This window comes from Ochotona curzoniae, unplaced genomic scaffold (genome assembly GCF_017591425.1).
Source record: "Ochotona curzoniae isolate NIBS_2020 unplaced genomic scaffold, NIBS_Ocur_1.0 contig_4612, whole genome shotgun sequence".
Classification (NCBI taxonomy): Eukaryota; Metazoa; Chordata; class Mammalia; order Lagomorpha; family Ochotonidae; genus Ochotona; species Ochotona curzoniae.
Window position 1 is genome coordinate 13,327,930 of NW_024466343.1, and position 16,471 is coordinate 13,344,400.

Consider the following 16,471-nt stretch of genomic DNA (forward strand, 5'->3'; position numbering starts at 1 on the left):
TTAGTATTTTGGGCCCTCAAAGCTTTTACCCAAATCTGCTTTCAAAAAATGAATTTTTAACAGGACCATTTTATGTCTTTGCAAAGAAAAATGAGAAAAATAAAAATGCATGTCAATTGAATAAACAAGGAGAAGGCACACCAAAACGGAACCTCTTCACTCCCATACTGAGTAGAAGCGTGCCTTATTCTTATTAACAGGACACGGTGCAGGCAGGCAGCCAGCACAAGACACACCCAGTGCTGAACAGATGTCCACAGGATCTTGATGCTAACAGCGTATATCACTTCATGTTGGACTTTTATCTTTTAGTCTACATTCTTGTGTTTGTTGATGCTGTTTCCCTTAAATAAACTATAAAAAGAATCCAAAATTTGAAACTTCTCATAACTATCATAGGATAAACATTGTACTGCCTCCTTATCAAGCTAGCATAAACATTCTTCAAGTCTTTAATTCATACCCTTCTCCCAATCCTTCTCACAAAGATTTATTTAGACAGCAATGTTCTACCATAACAAATGAACTTCACTCATATGGTTACTATTTTGATTTCTTAAGCCAACTATGCACATGTCACTTTTTAATTTTCAATAGAGTGCCTTAGGTCTAGATATTGAAATCTTTGAAGGAAATAAGCAGAAACGATCATTTGAGTTATATGTTGATGATTAACACATGCGTGTACCATTAACAATTGATACATTTTTTCATTCCATAGACAGTACTGAAGGAGCACTCACTGTAAGCAAGAATCGGTGCTGGCCCCTGTAGGTACAAAAGACGAACAAGACAGACACACACAGACTCCACCCTCATGAAATTTCCAAAATTCTTCAAATTAAAGGATACTTAAAAGAACATAAATGTTATGCTTGCCTTATTTTAAGAAAAAAATATTAATGAAAGTATAACACTTTCTAATTTCAAAATATAAATATGTCTTTAAGATCTGGTAGGAAAATAATTTTTGGAGAGTTCTTGGCAGCATGTGGACACTACTTCGTGTCCCAGCTGCTCCACTTCTGATCCAACTCTCTGTAAATGTACAAGAGAAAAGCTACGGAAGATGGCTCAAATGTTCTGGCCTCTGCCACCCAGGCAGGAGACCTGAATGAAGCCCCTAGTTCCTGGTTTCAACCTGGCCTTATCCCAGGTTGCTGTAGTCATTCGGGGAGTAAACCAATAGAAGGAGAATCTCTGTTTCTCTCTTGATCTCTCTCTCTCTGACTCTGGCTTTCAAATAAGTAAATAATTTTTAAGTCTCCATTTGGAAATAATTTATTTAAATTAATACTTGTGATGAAAATGTACCAGCTATTCCGATTAAGTACGGAATGAGACTTTGCAATTTTCTTAAAACATTCTCTTTGTACGTGGGATTGGAAATTTCTGTGTTATATTTAACTTGACAAAATGCTTTTAATCTGAACAATTCACTGCCAGTGGATCATTTGCTAGAAGCAGAAGTGAAGGCAACAGAGAACCATATAGCACACCTGCAAAGTATAAAATTTATATGGCCATGTCCCATTCTGTTCTCCAATTTATATGATAAACACGGTGAGTTTATTCATACAATACTTTTCAAGGATTGGCCAATCACTATATTGGCAGGAAAAAATAATGTTTATTATTTATTAATGTTTGAAATGTTTTGTCTTGTAACCTCCTTATTGAGAGAATATCAAAGTTTTTTAGCAAAATGAAATTAAAAATAAGTTATTTTTGTGCATTTTTAAATCCTTGCATTTTTCATATTTATTTTCATGAACTTTTGACTACAAATATTTGTATTTAATTTTTAAACCAAAATAAATTTATCTTCTAATTCCATTATTCCACAAACTTCTAGATACACCTTTGCATGTGATTTGTGACAATTTAATTTTTGTAGAAATGCATAGCTTGTTATATAAAATAGATGGCCACTATTTTAACAACTGGAAATAAAAAAGGGCATAATTATGTTGCTGTCTACCACATAAAAACAAGCAATAAGAGCAGTTTTATTTATTTTCAATTATTTTCTTAAGCTTACCCTTTATAAAATTGTTGTCTCACTTTACATAAAAGTTTTAATTTTCCATGTCTCCTTCTGGGAATTCAATCATCAAATTATAGAGATACATGGCCCAGTGGCCTAGCAGCTAAAGTCCTCGCCTTGAATGTGCCAGGATCCCATATGGGTGCCGGTTCTAATCCCGGCGGCCCCACTTTCCAACCAGCTCCCTGCCTGTGGCCTGGGAAAGCAGTCGAGGATGGCCCAAAGCTTTGGGACCCCGCACCCGGAAGAAGTTCCTGGTTCCTGGCTTCGGATAGGCATAGCATTGGCCATTACTGCTCACTTGGGGAGTGAAACATTGAAAGGAAGATCTCTCTGTCTCTCCTCCTCTCTGTATATCTGACTTTGTAATAAAAATGAATAAATCTTTAAAAAAAATTATAGAGATACAGAAGAAAAACTGTCATTTCTTTATGAGAATGTGCTTTTCTATATACGTGGTAACCAAAGCCAAAAGTTCATGTGATGATTTCTTAATCCGCTATACTTCAGCAAATTAACAAATATCTAATTTCGAGATTAGACTAAAACACTTGATCACTTAAAGAGCTCCTAAATACTACCAAAAATTATGACTGCTTTGAATATACACAGTCCATTCTTACTTGCCAATTATTTTAATTATAATCTATTAGTTAGCAAGTCCCAAATTATACACCTAGCCCAGATCCCTCTTCTGAGCCTCACACCTATACTCTATATCCAAGTATCTTCAGAACATAGATCCACTGGGAGGACACACATAAACACACACATACACACACATTTAAACCAAACACAGAAACTTTCCACAAAACTTTCAAGAGCTTCTATATTCCCTTTCCACAGAGAGTAACACCCCTTTGTACCGCACTCACTGTGCCACAATTCTGAGCTTCACCCTTGATTTCCGCCTTCCTTTTTCCTTTATCCACAAACCCAGCATGTCACCATCACACCATTTTACCTTATTACCTTAGTTTTCCCATATTACCTTAAGTATTTCTCAGGCCTATCTTGTTATTCTTCTCTTAGCCTTACTGCTAGTTGTTCTATTTCTGTCATTTTCCATATGTGGTCAGATTGGAAAACAACCAAATATTTACTCTACTCCAGTCTTTTCCATCTGCCTCCACCCTCATTCCCATTGCCTGCGCTGTAAACAGATGAGCTTTTAGAAACATAAATCTCATTCCTTTGATTAGAACCTGTCAGGGATTCCATTCAACTTGGGTCAGATTACTAAACTCTAGAAATAGCCTACAAAGCCTTGCAAGCTCTGGCTCCCAGAAACCCCCTGGCCTTGTCTCTGAACAGTCACATCTTCTCAGGCTGTCCTGGAGCCCAGCTGAACTCACCTGCTTTCCTACCTCTGACACCATTGTCTGTCCCAAGTCTGCCTAACTACTCCTTATTAAAAGCTCAGTGTATAAACTCCTTATCTAGCTGTTACTTCCAACGGGGTTAGGTGCCCCTGCTTTGCACTGCCAGGGTACTTGCAGTTTCTCAAACCATCACCCTGACCATTAGGGATTATAATTGCTCACTTTACTTCCTGCCCCCCTCTTAGACTGTTCCTTCTGTGTAGTCAAGTCTGACTTGGGTCAATGTTTCTCCAAAACTAGTACATAGCCTCGAATGTAGTAGTGTTCAAACATCACTTGGTGATTGGATACATCCACATCTTGTGAGATGCTTATTTTAACTTCCATTTCTATGAGAAGTTTGACAATTCCCTTATTCTTCCTTTGTCAAGTTTAAAACATTTTCCAGTTTTCTGACCACAGCCATGTTTATCATCCAGTCATTTTTTTAAACAACACTCTCAATTAAATTAAATGGATGTATACAATATTGAAGGAACAACCTTTGACAATTTGAGAAACAATAATTATAATTTTCATTATAGTTAGCTGTTCTAAAAATAGGGCTAAAGGTTAGCTAAATTTCTAAATATAAACAATAAATACAATTTGACTTTTACAAACTACAAATTGTATTTTGTGATTTCTGTGGTAAATTAGTTACAGTTTTCATAAACATACTATGGCTTCACAAAGGAGCTACTAATAGAAAAATACTACAAAAATCTTTATATGAAAGATTTTAAAATGTATGCTGAAATGGCTTATTTAAATCTCAAATTCACATCAACTCAGTGTAAACTGATCTTCCTCCTATTTTAACAAAAACGAATAACTATTTTTGACAACTGTAGCTTTTTCTGCTTCACAGGTCTTCTCCCACATTCAACATGCTCATCCTGCTCAAATGCCACTTCCTTCATGAGCAGGAGGTAAATACAACCGTCGCCGCATTTAGCCCCATTATCGTGTATCTTCGCATCTTTATGTAATATTACCTCTATTTGTACTACAGTCATTTCTATGGAGGGCTACTGCAAACAAATGTGTGCTTTGAAACAAAGGCTTGTGCTCAAAGTACTGGCGCTAATGTGGTACTTTTTCCTAAATAGACAGCATCGAACAGACACCACCTTTAATTTTTATAAAACTGCCTGTGGATTAAAGCAATCTTGTTTGAGCATGATCCTTCCAGATTTGAAAATTCTGAAAAGGAAAACTTTGGCCCACACATCTTTGCATATATAATGTGTGTGCTGGAGCAAGTGTTTGACCCAGCGGCTAACCCAGGGACCAGGATGCCTAGATCTCACATAAGCATACCCGGATTCTAATACTGGCTCCTAGTCCTGGTTTTAGCTTCTTGTTAATCCAGGTGTTCCTTCCACCCATGTTGGAATCTAGAGATCCCCTCATTAGTGGGCCTTGGAGAGTGAAGCAATGGATGACAGTGTGCATTCTCTACGTGTCTCTATCTCTTTATACATCAATCTATCTATGTCGACCCAGCAACAAAGAAGTACAAATAAATAAGTTCAAGTACATGTTGAAAAACAAATGAAAACATAAAGTTTAACAGTGTCACTTACCAAATTGGACTCATTGGGTGGAATATACTTCTCTGTTCCCATGCGTACAAGCCCATCATGATAGAGAAATATTTTTAATGGATCACATGATGTTATCAGAATATATATCCGCAAATCAAACTTGTAACCTTCCATTAGGAAAGGTTTTTCGATATACTCTTGAACAATTAAATGATCCTGAGATGGAAGTTTGTCACCATTTCTTATCAAAGATATCCTATGTTTAAAGAAAAGTAAAAAATAATAATTTGATAAAGAGTAGAGAGGTTTATAAAATTATACATATATTCACAAGGAAAATTGTAGAGTAGAGAAAGTCCAGAGTCTGTACCCTGACAAAAGCAATAGATAACTAAAACAACTGTCAAAGAGGAGTGGGTGTTTGGCCCTCCAATTAAAACACAAAGTGAAACATCCATGTCCTTTATCAGAATGTCCGGATCTGAGTCACAGGTCTGGCTCCCCATTCCATCTTCCTGTCAACGCAAACCCTAGGAGACAACAGGTGATGGCAGCTCAAATAGTTGGATCCAGGCCACCCCTACAGGGAGACCTGAATTGAATCCCTCCCTTCCAGCTTCTCCTTGAGCCAGTCCTAACCAATATGGTCAGGTAATTGAATCAGCAGATAGGAGCAGATAGCAAAAGATGAGATCTTCCTCTTTCCCCCATAAAAAAATTAATACATCTCATTATTCATCAGAATCAATTTTTGGCAACTCAAAAACTAAAAGTTGGCATCAACCAAAACCACTTAATCAAAAAAGGGACAGGTAAATCTGTGTACAAGAGCTCTGTGGTGGCATTAAATGACTCACGGGTATTCGTTCTGGAAGGGGCAAAATGCTGTTTTTGTGATTTTTTGGATTGGTCTGGGTCTTGCTAGAGAATTTCAAAGGGTTTCTTTTATCTAGCCCAACTCAGAACCCCACCAATGTTGAGGCAGCTTGAGGTCAAATTGTTAGAAACATTTAAAGGTTAACATACCAGTCCCTACTTTCTAGGACACCAAATGACAGCTGTAATAATAGCAGATTAACTAAAGAAACTGAAAGACTGGGAAATAATAACCCATGGGCATTTCAAAATATTTTATATGCTCTGGAGAACCTAAGACTTGGTCGGTTGTGTGGTAAGGGCGAGGCGACTCAGAATCAACCTCTATGCTCGATCATAATGCTCTGTGCACGTGGGAGGTGAGAGCCAAGGCAGAATTGTACACCATCTGTGCAACACACACAGCCCATCAGCGAAGACTGGGAGACTTTAATCATACCTCATTTTTTACTTTTTTAGTTTTCACTTTTAATTCTTATTTAGCAGATTCAAAATGATTTGTTCATAATTTTTTTGTTGTCCCACGTATTTAAGTGATTTTCTGTCCAATTACAAGCTAACCACAGAGGTAAAAAGAACAGGAACTTCAACAGCCATACATAGCAATGTATATCGACTTGATAAATTCGGAAAAGTCACTAAACAAATAAAAATAACCACAATCAACAGCAAAAAAAAAAATGTACAGAGAGTGGAGTCTGGGTTCCAAAGCTGCTACGTTACAGTACTCAAAATGATGTGGCATAAAAAGGAAAAATGAATTATAGGCAAATATCAAACAGAACCCTCCCCAAGGAAGCCTAAACTTTACTCTTACTAGAGCATCAACTATTTTAAATGTGTTATAAGAACTAAAGGAAAAAATATATTTAAAAAAACCATAAAACCATAAAAATGACTCATCAAATAAGTGATATTTGTGGTAACAGAAATTTTTCATAAAGAAATGAACATAAAACTATAAAACTGATAAGCAGAATAATTGAAAATGGAGAAGACACAATCAGAATCAGAAGACTTGAAAATAGGCCAACATGACGATCCTCCCTTTTCCATTTTGAAAATCTATTTTATTTGAAAGAGTTACAGAGATCCATCTCCTTACTAATGGCCACAGAAAACAGTAGAGGCTTGGCCTCTGCACCCATGGGACAGACTCAGAAGAAGCCCCTGGCTCCTGGCTTCAAACCAGCCAAGCTCTAACAATGGCTGTCATTTGGGTAGTGAATTAGCAGACAGATCTCATTGTCTTTCCCTCTCTCTCTTTTTCTCTCTCTCTCCCTCTCTGGCTTTCTTTATAAACTGTATCTTTCCAATAAATGTTTCTAAAAAATCTTAAAAAGAAACAGAGATGGCTTTTAAAAAACTAAAATAATGTATGTATGAATGAAGCTATGATTGAAAGTTAAAAAGAAACATTTTAGTAATAATTTACCTAATAAGTATATTTCCAAATGTTTTTGCCATAACATCTTAAATTAAAAACTTGAGATGACTTAAACATATTTTAAGAAAAGCAATTTTTTCTTTGAAAATGTGCATTTCAAAAGCCTACAACAAGCAAAGGAAAGAATAGTACAAAAGCTGAATATTTTAGTTTCAACTAACATGTTTAGTTCTTGGAATTGCAGCTTAAAATGTGTTCTACCCATCTTCAATCACCATGGCTGCCTAAAGATTAAACATATTAATAAAACAAGGAAAATATACATTATGTTTAATGGAAAGGGTAACTTCTTCCCACTTTACTCTCCAAGTCAGTTTAGCTCCACTATTAACAAATGACTTTACTCTTAAGCTTATTTCCCAAAAATCAATAGACAACTGTATTCTCTACTTTGTTACCTCCAATTAAAGTTTCAGAAGCTACTGTTTCCATTTTTTAAAGTTTAATTACTAAGACCCATGGGACAGCTTAAAATAATAGTGTTTAGTTACAGAAAAGTAACAGAAAGCCATTTCATCATTTTTGTAGTGCTACTCATCCACGAATAGTTACCACATTTATTCTTTTCCTCCGAGCTTTTAAATTTTTTACATATTCCAGGTAAAAATAAACCTACCCATGACCCATTGCACCATTAGCTGGTTTGACTATGAAAGTTTTCTGCTTCCGTTTTTTCTTCAGTTCTTTCACATAGTTCTGGAATTGAGTGTATTCAGCAGGGAAGATCCACGTTCGGGGGACAAAAGTATAATCCAGAGGCCGACACTTAATCATTCTGTAAATTACATACAATATACACATTACTTGTATTCACACTTTCAAAACAGGATCTTTTCTAATGGCACTGTTTTTGCCACAGAGATTCGCATCCCCTCCATCCCTTCATTTACACATTCAGACTCATCCGGCAACACTATGTGCTAGACACATCGCGGAATAAAAATAGACAAGTTTTTCCCTTAATATATGCATCAAACATGTATTTCAGCTAACATCAAGTGCTAGGTATTGGGGACATTAAGGTAAATTCGCATGGCCTCCATCCCAAGGGATTTATTGATGTGCTGTTAATTACAAAGCAACAGAATGGATACACTAATGGATATATATATGGCAAGATACCATGCGGAAGGAGTCACTGTGCCTCAAGGATGAGAGTGCAGGGTAGGGAATGGTACAAGGTCAACAGCCATTTTTACTGCTGCTTCCAAGGTGATTTGGAATCCCCTGGTGACCCACGTGGAGTAATTTTCGATTGCCTTAAATGCCAGTGTTTCATTTTAGAGTTTACATTTCCGAGAAAACCACAGTGAAAGCCTCTGACTCACAGAGGTTTGTTTATGTGAACCATCTCTGTGTGTGCTTTTTATAGCCACAATATATATCCTGATTTTTTTTCTCAACTACAAATTAGGTTGCCTATTTGAAACATAATTTAGGGATAATACTGGTTGGAAAACATTGACTTTTGATTTATCACAAATGTTTACCATTTTGTACTTGCAAAATTCCAGGAAAAAAATAACATGAGAAATATTTTTAAATATTATCTATTAAAATATCTGTTTGAAAGGAAGTCCTGTTTTTCTAAATGTATCTACATCTTTCATTGGTGAGCAGATACTGTCCCCAAATAAACTGGTAGAAAACAAAACGCAACCATCATAAACAGATTGTATCGAATTCTAAGACCAAAGTATGGCATGCATCAAATCCTTGACTTTCACAACTCTAGGTCCTTATGGCTGTCTGATTTTATGTACTCTTTTAAGAGAAGTCTATCAAAGAAAAATATGTTACCACCACAACAAGAGAAATAAATACCAACACCATCTGAGAATACAAATCAATCCAAGAAGCTAAAAAATGTCAGTACAAAATTAGCTCCTATGGACTTGTTTGAAACTTACACACACACCAAAGAGGAAAGATTGAGGCAGCACAGTACCAGTGCTCATCTCCTTGTTTTTGTTTCCAACACTTTTAAATAAATTACAATACATTTAATAATGACATGAAATTAGATCCAGTTATATGTTTCATTAAAATGTTAAAAACAACTGTGATATTTATAAGTTATAGTATTTTTCCACATACATATTTGGAAAAATCTAAGCACAAATATATTCAAATTCCTTATTCCTTTTAAGCAAACTAGCTAAAAAAATACATTCAATTTTACATATGAATTTACAAATTCAGGAAAACTTCAGCTCTTGCTTTTGTCACGGAATTTACTAAATAATACTAAATAAGTAAATTACTTAAATTTATTTTTCGATTTTAAATTCATAGCTTCTTACTAGAAAAAAATTCTTTCTTAAGGAGAAGTCCAGTGACTATACAATAGGAAACTGCTTATTTGCATTTTAAGAATTTCATCCCACATACCTTTCTCCCAACCACATGTTTTTCTATTTCTCTACAAATCACCCAGAATAATCTTTTCCAAATGCACATCTGTCCATATTATCACTGCCCTCTGTCCTCAATCAATGCCTCTCCAATGGCACTGCAGATAAGAACCATAATTCTGAGCATCAACCTTCAGCTAATCTCTGCCCTATTCCACATCCATCCATCCATCCATCTGCACTACAGCTGCATTTGCTATTTTTTCAGCATCTTGACGCTTTATGCTTTTTCTTTCACATAACCTTGGGCTCACGCTGTTTCTTCCTGCTTGAATGGTTTTGTGTTGTTTCCACATCACTTCCTCAGGGAAACTCCCCCAATCCTCCCTAGCTAGGCCAGACTTCTTTCACGACTTTACAACTTAGAACTATGTGCCTCTACTATACAGCACCCAAAGTTGCAGTTGGACATTGTGGGAACTCCAACTCAGCTCTTGATCAACCTCTAGGCCTGAGCCCAGAACTCTGTCTGGAACATAGTGACACTTGCCCTAATAAATGTTATGTAAACAATGAAGCATGGATTAGAACTTCAGGAGGAACTCCTTTCCTCTAAGCCCATTCTTCTTGCAATAATATGTTAGTAAAAAATAATACTGATATGGTAATGTGTCAAATCCAATCTGTTAAAAATCCACAATGCACTTCAAATATATTCCTTCTTTTCCATTCCTCTTATTACTCTTTTGTTTATTTGATGCTTGTCATCTCTTACCCAGATATTGACAAATATCTCACAAAACAATCTCCCTAAAGTTTTGCCTTCATCAAATTAATCACCCATAGTGACATTTTCTAAAGAATTATTTTCTGGCTTAAACTCACAAAGCAACTTGTCATTTCTGTTAAGACAAAATTTGTTGGCTAGACCCGGTGCAGTAGCCTTGCAGATAGTCCTTGCCTTGAATGTGTCAGGATCCCATATGGGCCCCAGTTCTAACCCCAGCTGCTCCACTTCCCTTCCAGTTCCCTGCTTATGGCCTGGAAAAGCAGTCGAAAGCGGCCCAAAGGCTTGGCATCTTGCACCTACATGGGAGACCTGGAAGAAGCTCTTAGCTCCTGGCTCCTGGCTCCTGGCTCCTGGCTCTGGATCAGCTCAGCTTCAGCTATCACGGCCACTTGGGGAGTGAATCATTGGACAGAAGATCTTCCTCTCTGTCTCTCCTTTCTGTACATCTGACTTTCCAATAAAAACAAATAAATCTTAAAAAAAAGAAAACTTATTGACTAAGCAGACGACGAATGAATGATTAATGAAACAAATTTTAATAACATGGCATACAAAGTCTTGTCTATACATTTACCTCCAGAATCATCTTATGTTTAACCTATATAACCACAGAAGTTGCTTAAAAGGCACCAAACACACTCTTTTGATTCAAGATAGTACACATTTTTTCTATCATTGTGTCTGTCTAATCTCAGCCTTTTCTCAAAGAACATGCTCTTACACACTTCTCAATATCCATCTTGCACTTGAACTTCTATGAAAAGCCATCTCTGACTTCATAAAAATGATCTCCCCAACCATTTGTCTCCAGTGCACACTGATTCTACCTCTACTGTAACATCATCAAATGCTACTACACAACTAAATATTCCTTTCTTACTGAAACATGAGGTCCAAACAGGAACGAGGTCATATCTACCTTGTTTATTCAAAGATTTATAGTCTCTAGGGCATAGAATATATATACAAAAATATTTGCATAATTGCATACTTATTGAGCTGTGAGAGCCCTCTTTAAAAAAAAAGTTCTCCCTCAAACTATAAAATTATAAACTGCAATGAACAAAAACACAAACACTTGAGTACCTGTTAACAGTTCATAGCACAAAAGCAGCTTACTGCTCTAAACATTGGTCTCAGATAAACCTAGTGCATGCATATCCCTGGATGAGCACACATGCATGTGTCTCATTGTATGTGTGTGTGCACATGCATGTACTGCAGTGCCTGGCACACACTCTACATTCAAAACATAAAAACACACGACACAAATATAATGAAGAAACAGTTCTGGTGAGATGTAACTGAAAACAAGCAAAAATCTGTTGAATACCACATAAGGATAATTTATGCTAAAGACAAAAACTTAATATCACTAAGAGATGACAAGTTGCAATAAAGAGTTTTGGGGGATTCCAATCCAGCGGCACTATCAACTTTATATGGCAAGATAGTAATTTCTCAGAATTAGTAACCTCCTCTCCAAACAAAAGACTAGCACCACAAAACTCTTAAAACACTTCTTATTCTAAAATTCTCTCTTCACCCAAACAACATCTCAATTCAATGGATTTGTAAAAGATAAAATCATAATATCTATACAATAAAGTTTAAACATGTCTATTGTAAGAAAATAAAGATTACTTGGTCATATTTCTTGCTAAGAAATCCTTCCTACAGATCTCCCCCATTCCTGGAAAATGGTTGATCCTCTGGAAAATAAAAAAGGTAAATATTAATATTCCATTAACTCAATGGCTAAATTCACCTATACTATAATACAGATAGGTCCATCTTCTGAGTTTTATGTTTAGCAAAGTGGCAGTTATTAATCCAAAATAATTAAAATTAGATGATTCCCGGTGAACCTGTAGAACTTAAGAATCTGTGTTAATCAGAAAACAAAATTGCAAAATTTTAAGGAAACCAAGAGTGTATTCATTTAGCAGAGTTATTTTTTTATGTGTGTGATGAGTAGGTGATAATATAATATCCAAATTTTTTATTTTCTATTTATAAATATACTTAGTGTAGAAAAAAGTTGGTGAAAATGGACTAACACTTGATTCTTATAAATAATGTTTTTATTATTTTGTTCCCCATGAATAATTTTCATTTTCTAAACTAACAGAAAAGGAAGTATTACACAAAATGTATAAATTTCTCTGTATTTGCTTTCTTAGTTTGCATTCCACTTTGTTCTGAGTATAACTTTGAACTTCATTCTAAAAATAAAGGAGTGAAACCAGGTAACAGCATATAGCTGACATTATCAAGGATTTCCATCTCCTGATCTCCCTCCGTATTCTGTTCCACATCACACCCCTTTACGTGTAATGCAAAGCACCCTGTTAGAAAGATTTTCCTGTCGATTCTTCCTTTAAGATAGAAAGAAGTTTAAAGTTAAATTTGAAAACTAAGTCCTCAAACTAAGAGTCAATACAATTGTTTAGCAACCAAACAGCCTATTCAAGTGAGTTAGAACTGAAATGTAATAATCAACATATGAAGAACCCCTCTAGTGAAAATTATGAATAAAACATTTAATTTTCATCATACCAATAAATGGTCACGATTAGCTTCCCACCTGATAGTTTTGCAGTTCTGCAATCTTCTCCTGTTGAACTGCCGAATCACACCATATAAGGTTACTTGTTTCGTCTTCATCTGGCGTTTTCATAAATCCCATTTCATCTATTACTAAACGAACTGCAAATAAACAGTTAAGCCTCAATATAGATACTTCTGAAACATTCGGTGTGACTCTCTTTCTTTCTGCCTCTTACATATTAAAGTTCATATTATTTAATTTTTTTAAAAAATCTAGTAGTTATGACATTATAAGTTGTTTTTTGCTTGTTTGCTTTTTTTTTAAATCTAGGGCCAAAGTATACTCATTAGAACTGAGGACTGTTTTTAGGTTATACCCCAAATCCTTAGTTTCAGTCTCCTCAGATTTAACAGGTACACAAAACTGCCAAAGGATTTAGTGACTATTCAACAGTGAAAACACAGCTGAGACAACACCTCTATTCAGAAAAGGGTGCTCTCTCGGCTTTTTTGTGATGAGCTAGGTTAAGAAAAGATGATAAAAATAGACCCTGTTCATCAGATTTGTGCTATACTTTCACTTCCCTAGTTCAAGTTATTTTTAGCACAAGTCATCTGTGTTTATCCAGGATGTAAAATACCAAAGCACAATTCACAGGAGAGACAAGTACTTGTCTTCCCATGCTTCCAACCTTCCAGTTTTACTGTAAATGCTCACGTTAAGATGAAAGCTTATACAAGCCGTCTTGTTTATGTGGTTCACAATTAACACATTCACATTTTCAGTTTATCTACTGACATTTTACAATTGATAGACTCATATTTTTCTTCCAAAGGATTTCAAGTTTCTATGGTTCCAACAGAATAAAAATAAGCAAAATATTTAGGATAATTTTAGATCCATCGGAGTGCTGGGCTTTAGCACAATGGTATATTTATTCAGCAGTGTGTTACTTTAAAATGTTTTCTTTTTAAGGGCAAGCACAATAGCTCAACTAGTTAATCCTCTACTTTCAAGCACTGGCATGGGCACTGGTTTGTGTCCCAACTACTGCACTTCCCATTCAGTTTCCTCCCTGTGTGGCTTGGGAAAACAGAGGAGAATGGCTCAAGTCCTTGGGACCAAGCACCATGCAAGAGCCCCAGGGGAAGCTTCTAGCTTTGTATAGGCCAAGCTCCAGCCATTACAGCCACTTAAGGAGTGAAACAGCAGATGGAAGATCTTTCTGTCAATCTGCCTTTCCAGTGAAAATATGTAAATATATAAGTCTTTTTAAAAAAAATTTTAATAGCACCCTAACATATGAGGATGAGGAGAAATTCCCGCATTTGTGTGAATGACTTAGATGAAATACATCATTAATAACCATAGACTTAGAGGTGTTTGATCCATTTTGCCTGAGGAAACAAAGAACTTTATGCAGTAGTACCTGGAATGGTCAGAAAAGGAAATAACTGTGACTGGGTGCAATGGAAGTAAGGAGAAGATAAGGAGTTGGATTTATTGTCTCCATGAGAGACATGGCAATACCTGAGATTGCATAAAAGTCCAGTGGAAAACGTATAAACCTACAAGTTGAGAAAAGAGCTGTTCTCTTATCAACTGCAGATCACCATGCAACTTTGGCATCCTGAAAATTCAGCTTCCACCAATGATAACTAGAGCCCACATGGAGGACATGAACGTTAGCAGCACAGCCCTTTACCTGTGGCAGAAGTACGTAGTAAGAACAGGAGTAGCCTTGGTCCTCAGTATCTGAGATTGTCCGAGACCAGCACAAAGAAACTGGGAAGGCCTTGATGATACAAATGGAATTCCTAGCAGCTGTGCAGGAATAACGAACCATGTACAGTGGGGTTTGAGTGAGGCTGACATTCTTGGATTTGACTATTACGTATAACCTTTGCCTACATTCCTGAAGGATAGTAGGATTTCTTTTCATTTTCTACTTGCTGTGCATGGGTGCTTGCTTGCACTGATATCTTTCCTTAGTGGAGCATTAACACTGTCATTATGAGGTAAAATGAAATTATGCTACTATAAAAATCAGAAAAAGAAAGAAAGAAGGAAGGAAGGCGGAGGGTGGGTGGGGAATGCAGGCAGTATGGAGGAGATAGTAGTAAGTCTCATTACTCTTCTAAATCCATATTGGGAAACACATGAAATCAGTTCACTTCATATAAATTTTCTGAAAAGTTGTGAATCCATGTGTATGCAAACTTGGTAGGCTGAGTACACCCAGGTTTTGTAAGTATAGCGTGCAAAACTAGATTCAGAGATTCAAACACGCAGGGCAGTCACAAATCCTTTACAAAGAGAGTCAAAGTTCAGACAGCTGATGAAGTTGGATCTATCAGGTATTGAGCTGTTTTCCTTTCCACGCCAACTTCCCAAAACTTAATCACCAGTTTGGTGAACAGAAAGCTCACAGAGCAACTGTCATCTTTTGAAATATATCATCCTCTACCGCACATAGAAAGGATCCCTCTGAGGCATCAGAGAATCTACAGACCGTAGGTGAAGGATAGGTCTCTGAAACATTGCATCGTTTTCAACACCACACTTGTCTTTTCCACAATTAACCAGAAGACCTACCGATTTCAAACTTTGTCCCAGCAACATTCGCTGTAATGATTCCTTTCTTTTTCTTCTTTCCGACTTTCCTTTTCAATGTGCTTTGATAAGATAATTCTGTATTCAGATCCAGGGGAGAGGGGCCTTGGATAACTTCAAAAGAAACGTGAAACACACAGATATCAATGAGGTAACAATAACAAAATCCAAAACCAGGAACACAAATGTTCCCTCCCCCACAAAAAAAAAGTCAAAACTTAAATTTTGGTACTTAAGAATCCAAATTCACATTTAACACCTTTCCTTTTTGAAGGTAGCAATGCTGCACTGTAACACTTTCATATGATGTAACACAAGTTAAACCAATTTGCTTACCTCTGTCTTGAGGCAGAGATGGCATGACTGCCTGTGCCAAGTGGGAGCAGTGTGTGCCTCTGTATTAAGCTCTCAGGAAATCAAAGTCCCGCATTAGCCTAAGAAGGATGTGGCCCCAAGTCACTGAACGTTCCTGTCATATTATCTTGGTGGAATCCTCAAATTTCAAGACACTTAAGTTACAGGATCAGAAGGTACCTGTAGAGATTTTAAAACAGAGTCATTCAGAAAATAACTTTCATGGAAGAGTTTTCATATATGCCAATACCGTTCTTTTTAAAAACCAAATAAAACCAAAAGTAAATGTGCTAAATCAATGATGCTTTTCAATCAATTTATCAAACTTTTTAACCATTAGGTGATGGCTCTTTGTCCTAAAAGAGCATGTAGTCTTGTGCAGAAAGTTTTATTAAAGTCATTTCTCATTTTTTGACTCAGCCAGAGCCCAGGAAGGACAAAAAAAAAAAAAGAAAGAAAGAGTGAAGACAAAGGGGAAGGGGTCTTCTGATGTCTGAGTCCGTTCATCAGGAACCCCAACAACCTTGG

At 36.3% G+C, this 16,471-nt stretch overlaps 1 protein-coding gene across 2 annotated transcripts in view; it reads right to left on the reverse strand.

Moving 5' to 3' along the window:
• TTLL7 (tubulin tyrosine ligase like 7) overlaps positions 1-16,118 on the reverse strand; it is an 87,681-nt gene extending 71,563 nt beyond the window's left edge. For both annotated transcript variants that reach the window (XM_040987351.1, XM_040987350.1), the window contains exons 1-6: positions 15,926-16,118; positions 15,572-15,703; positions 13,013-13,134; positions 12,070-12,137; positions 7,898-8,056; positions 4,998-5,214 (exon numbers count right to left, since the gene is read on the reverse strand). In XM_040987351.1, coding sequence (XP_040843285.1) covers positions 4,998-5,214; positions 7,898-8,056; positions 12,070-12,137; positions 13,013-13,134; positions 15,572-15,703; positions 15,926-15,950 — 723 coding nt within the window. In that variant the 5' untranslated portion in view covers positions 15,951-16,118. The remainder of the gene's footprint in view (positions 1-4,997; positions 5,215-7,897; positions 8,057-12,069; positions 12,138-13,012; positions 13,135-15,571; positions 15,704-15,925) is intronic.
• Positions 16,119-16,471: the final 353 nt, after the last annotated feature.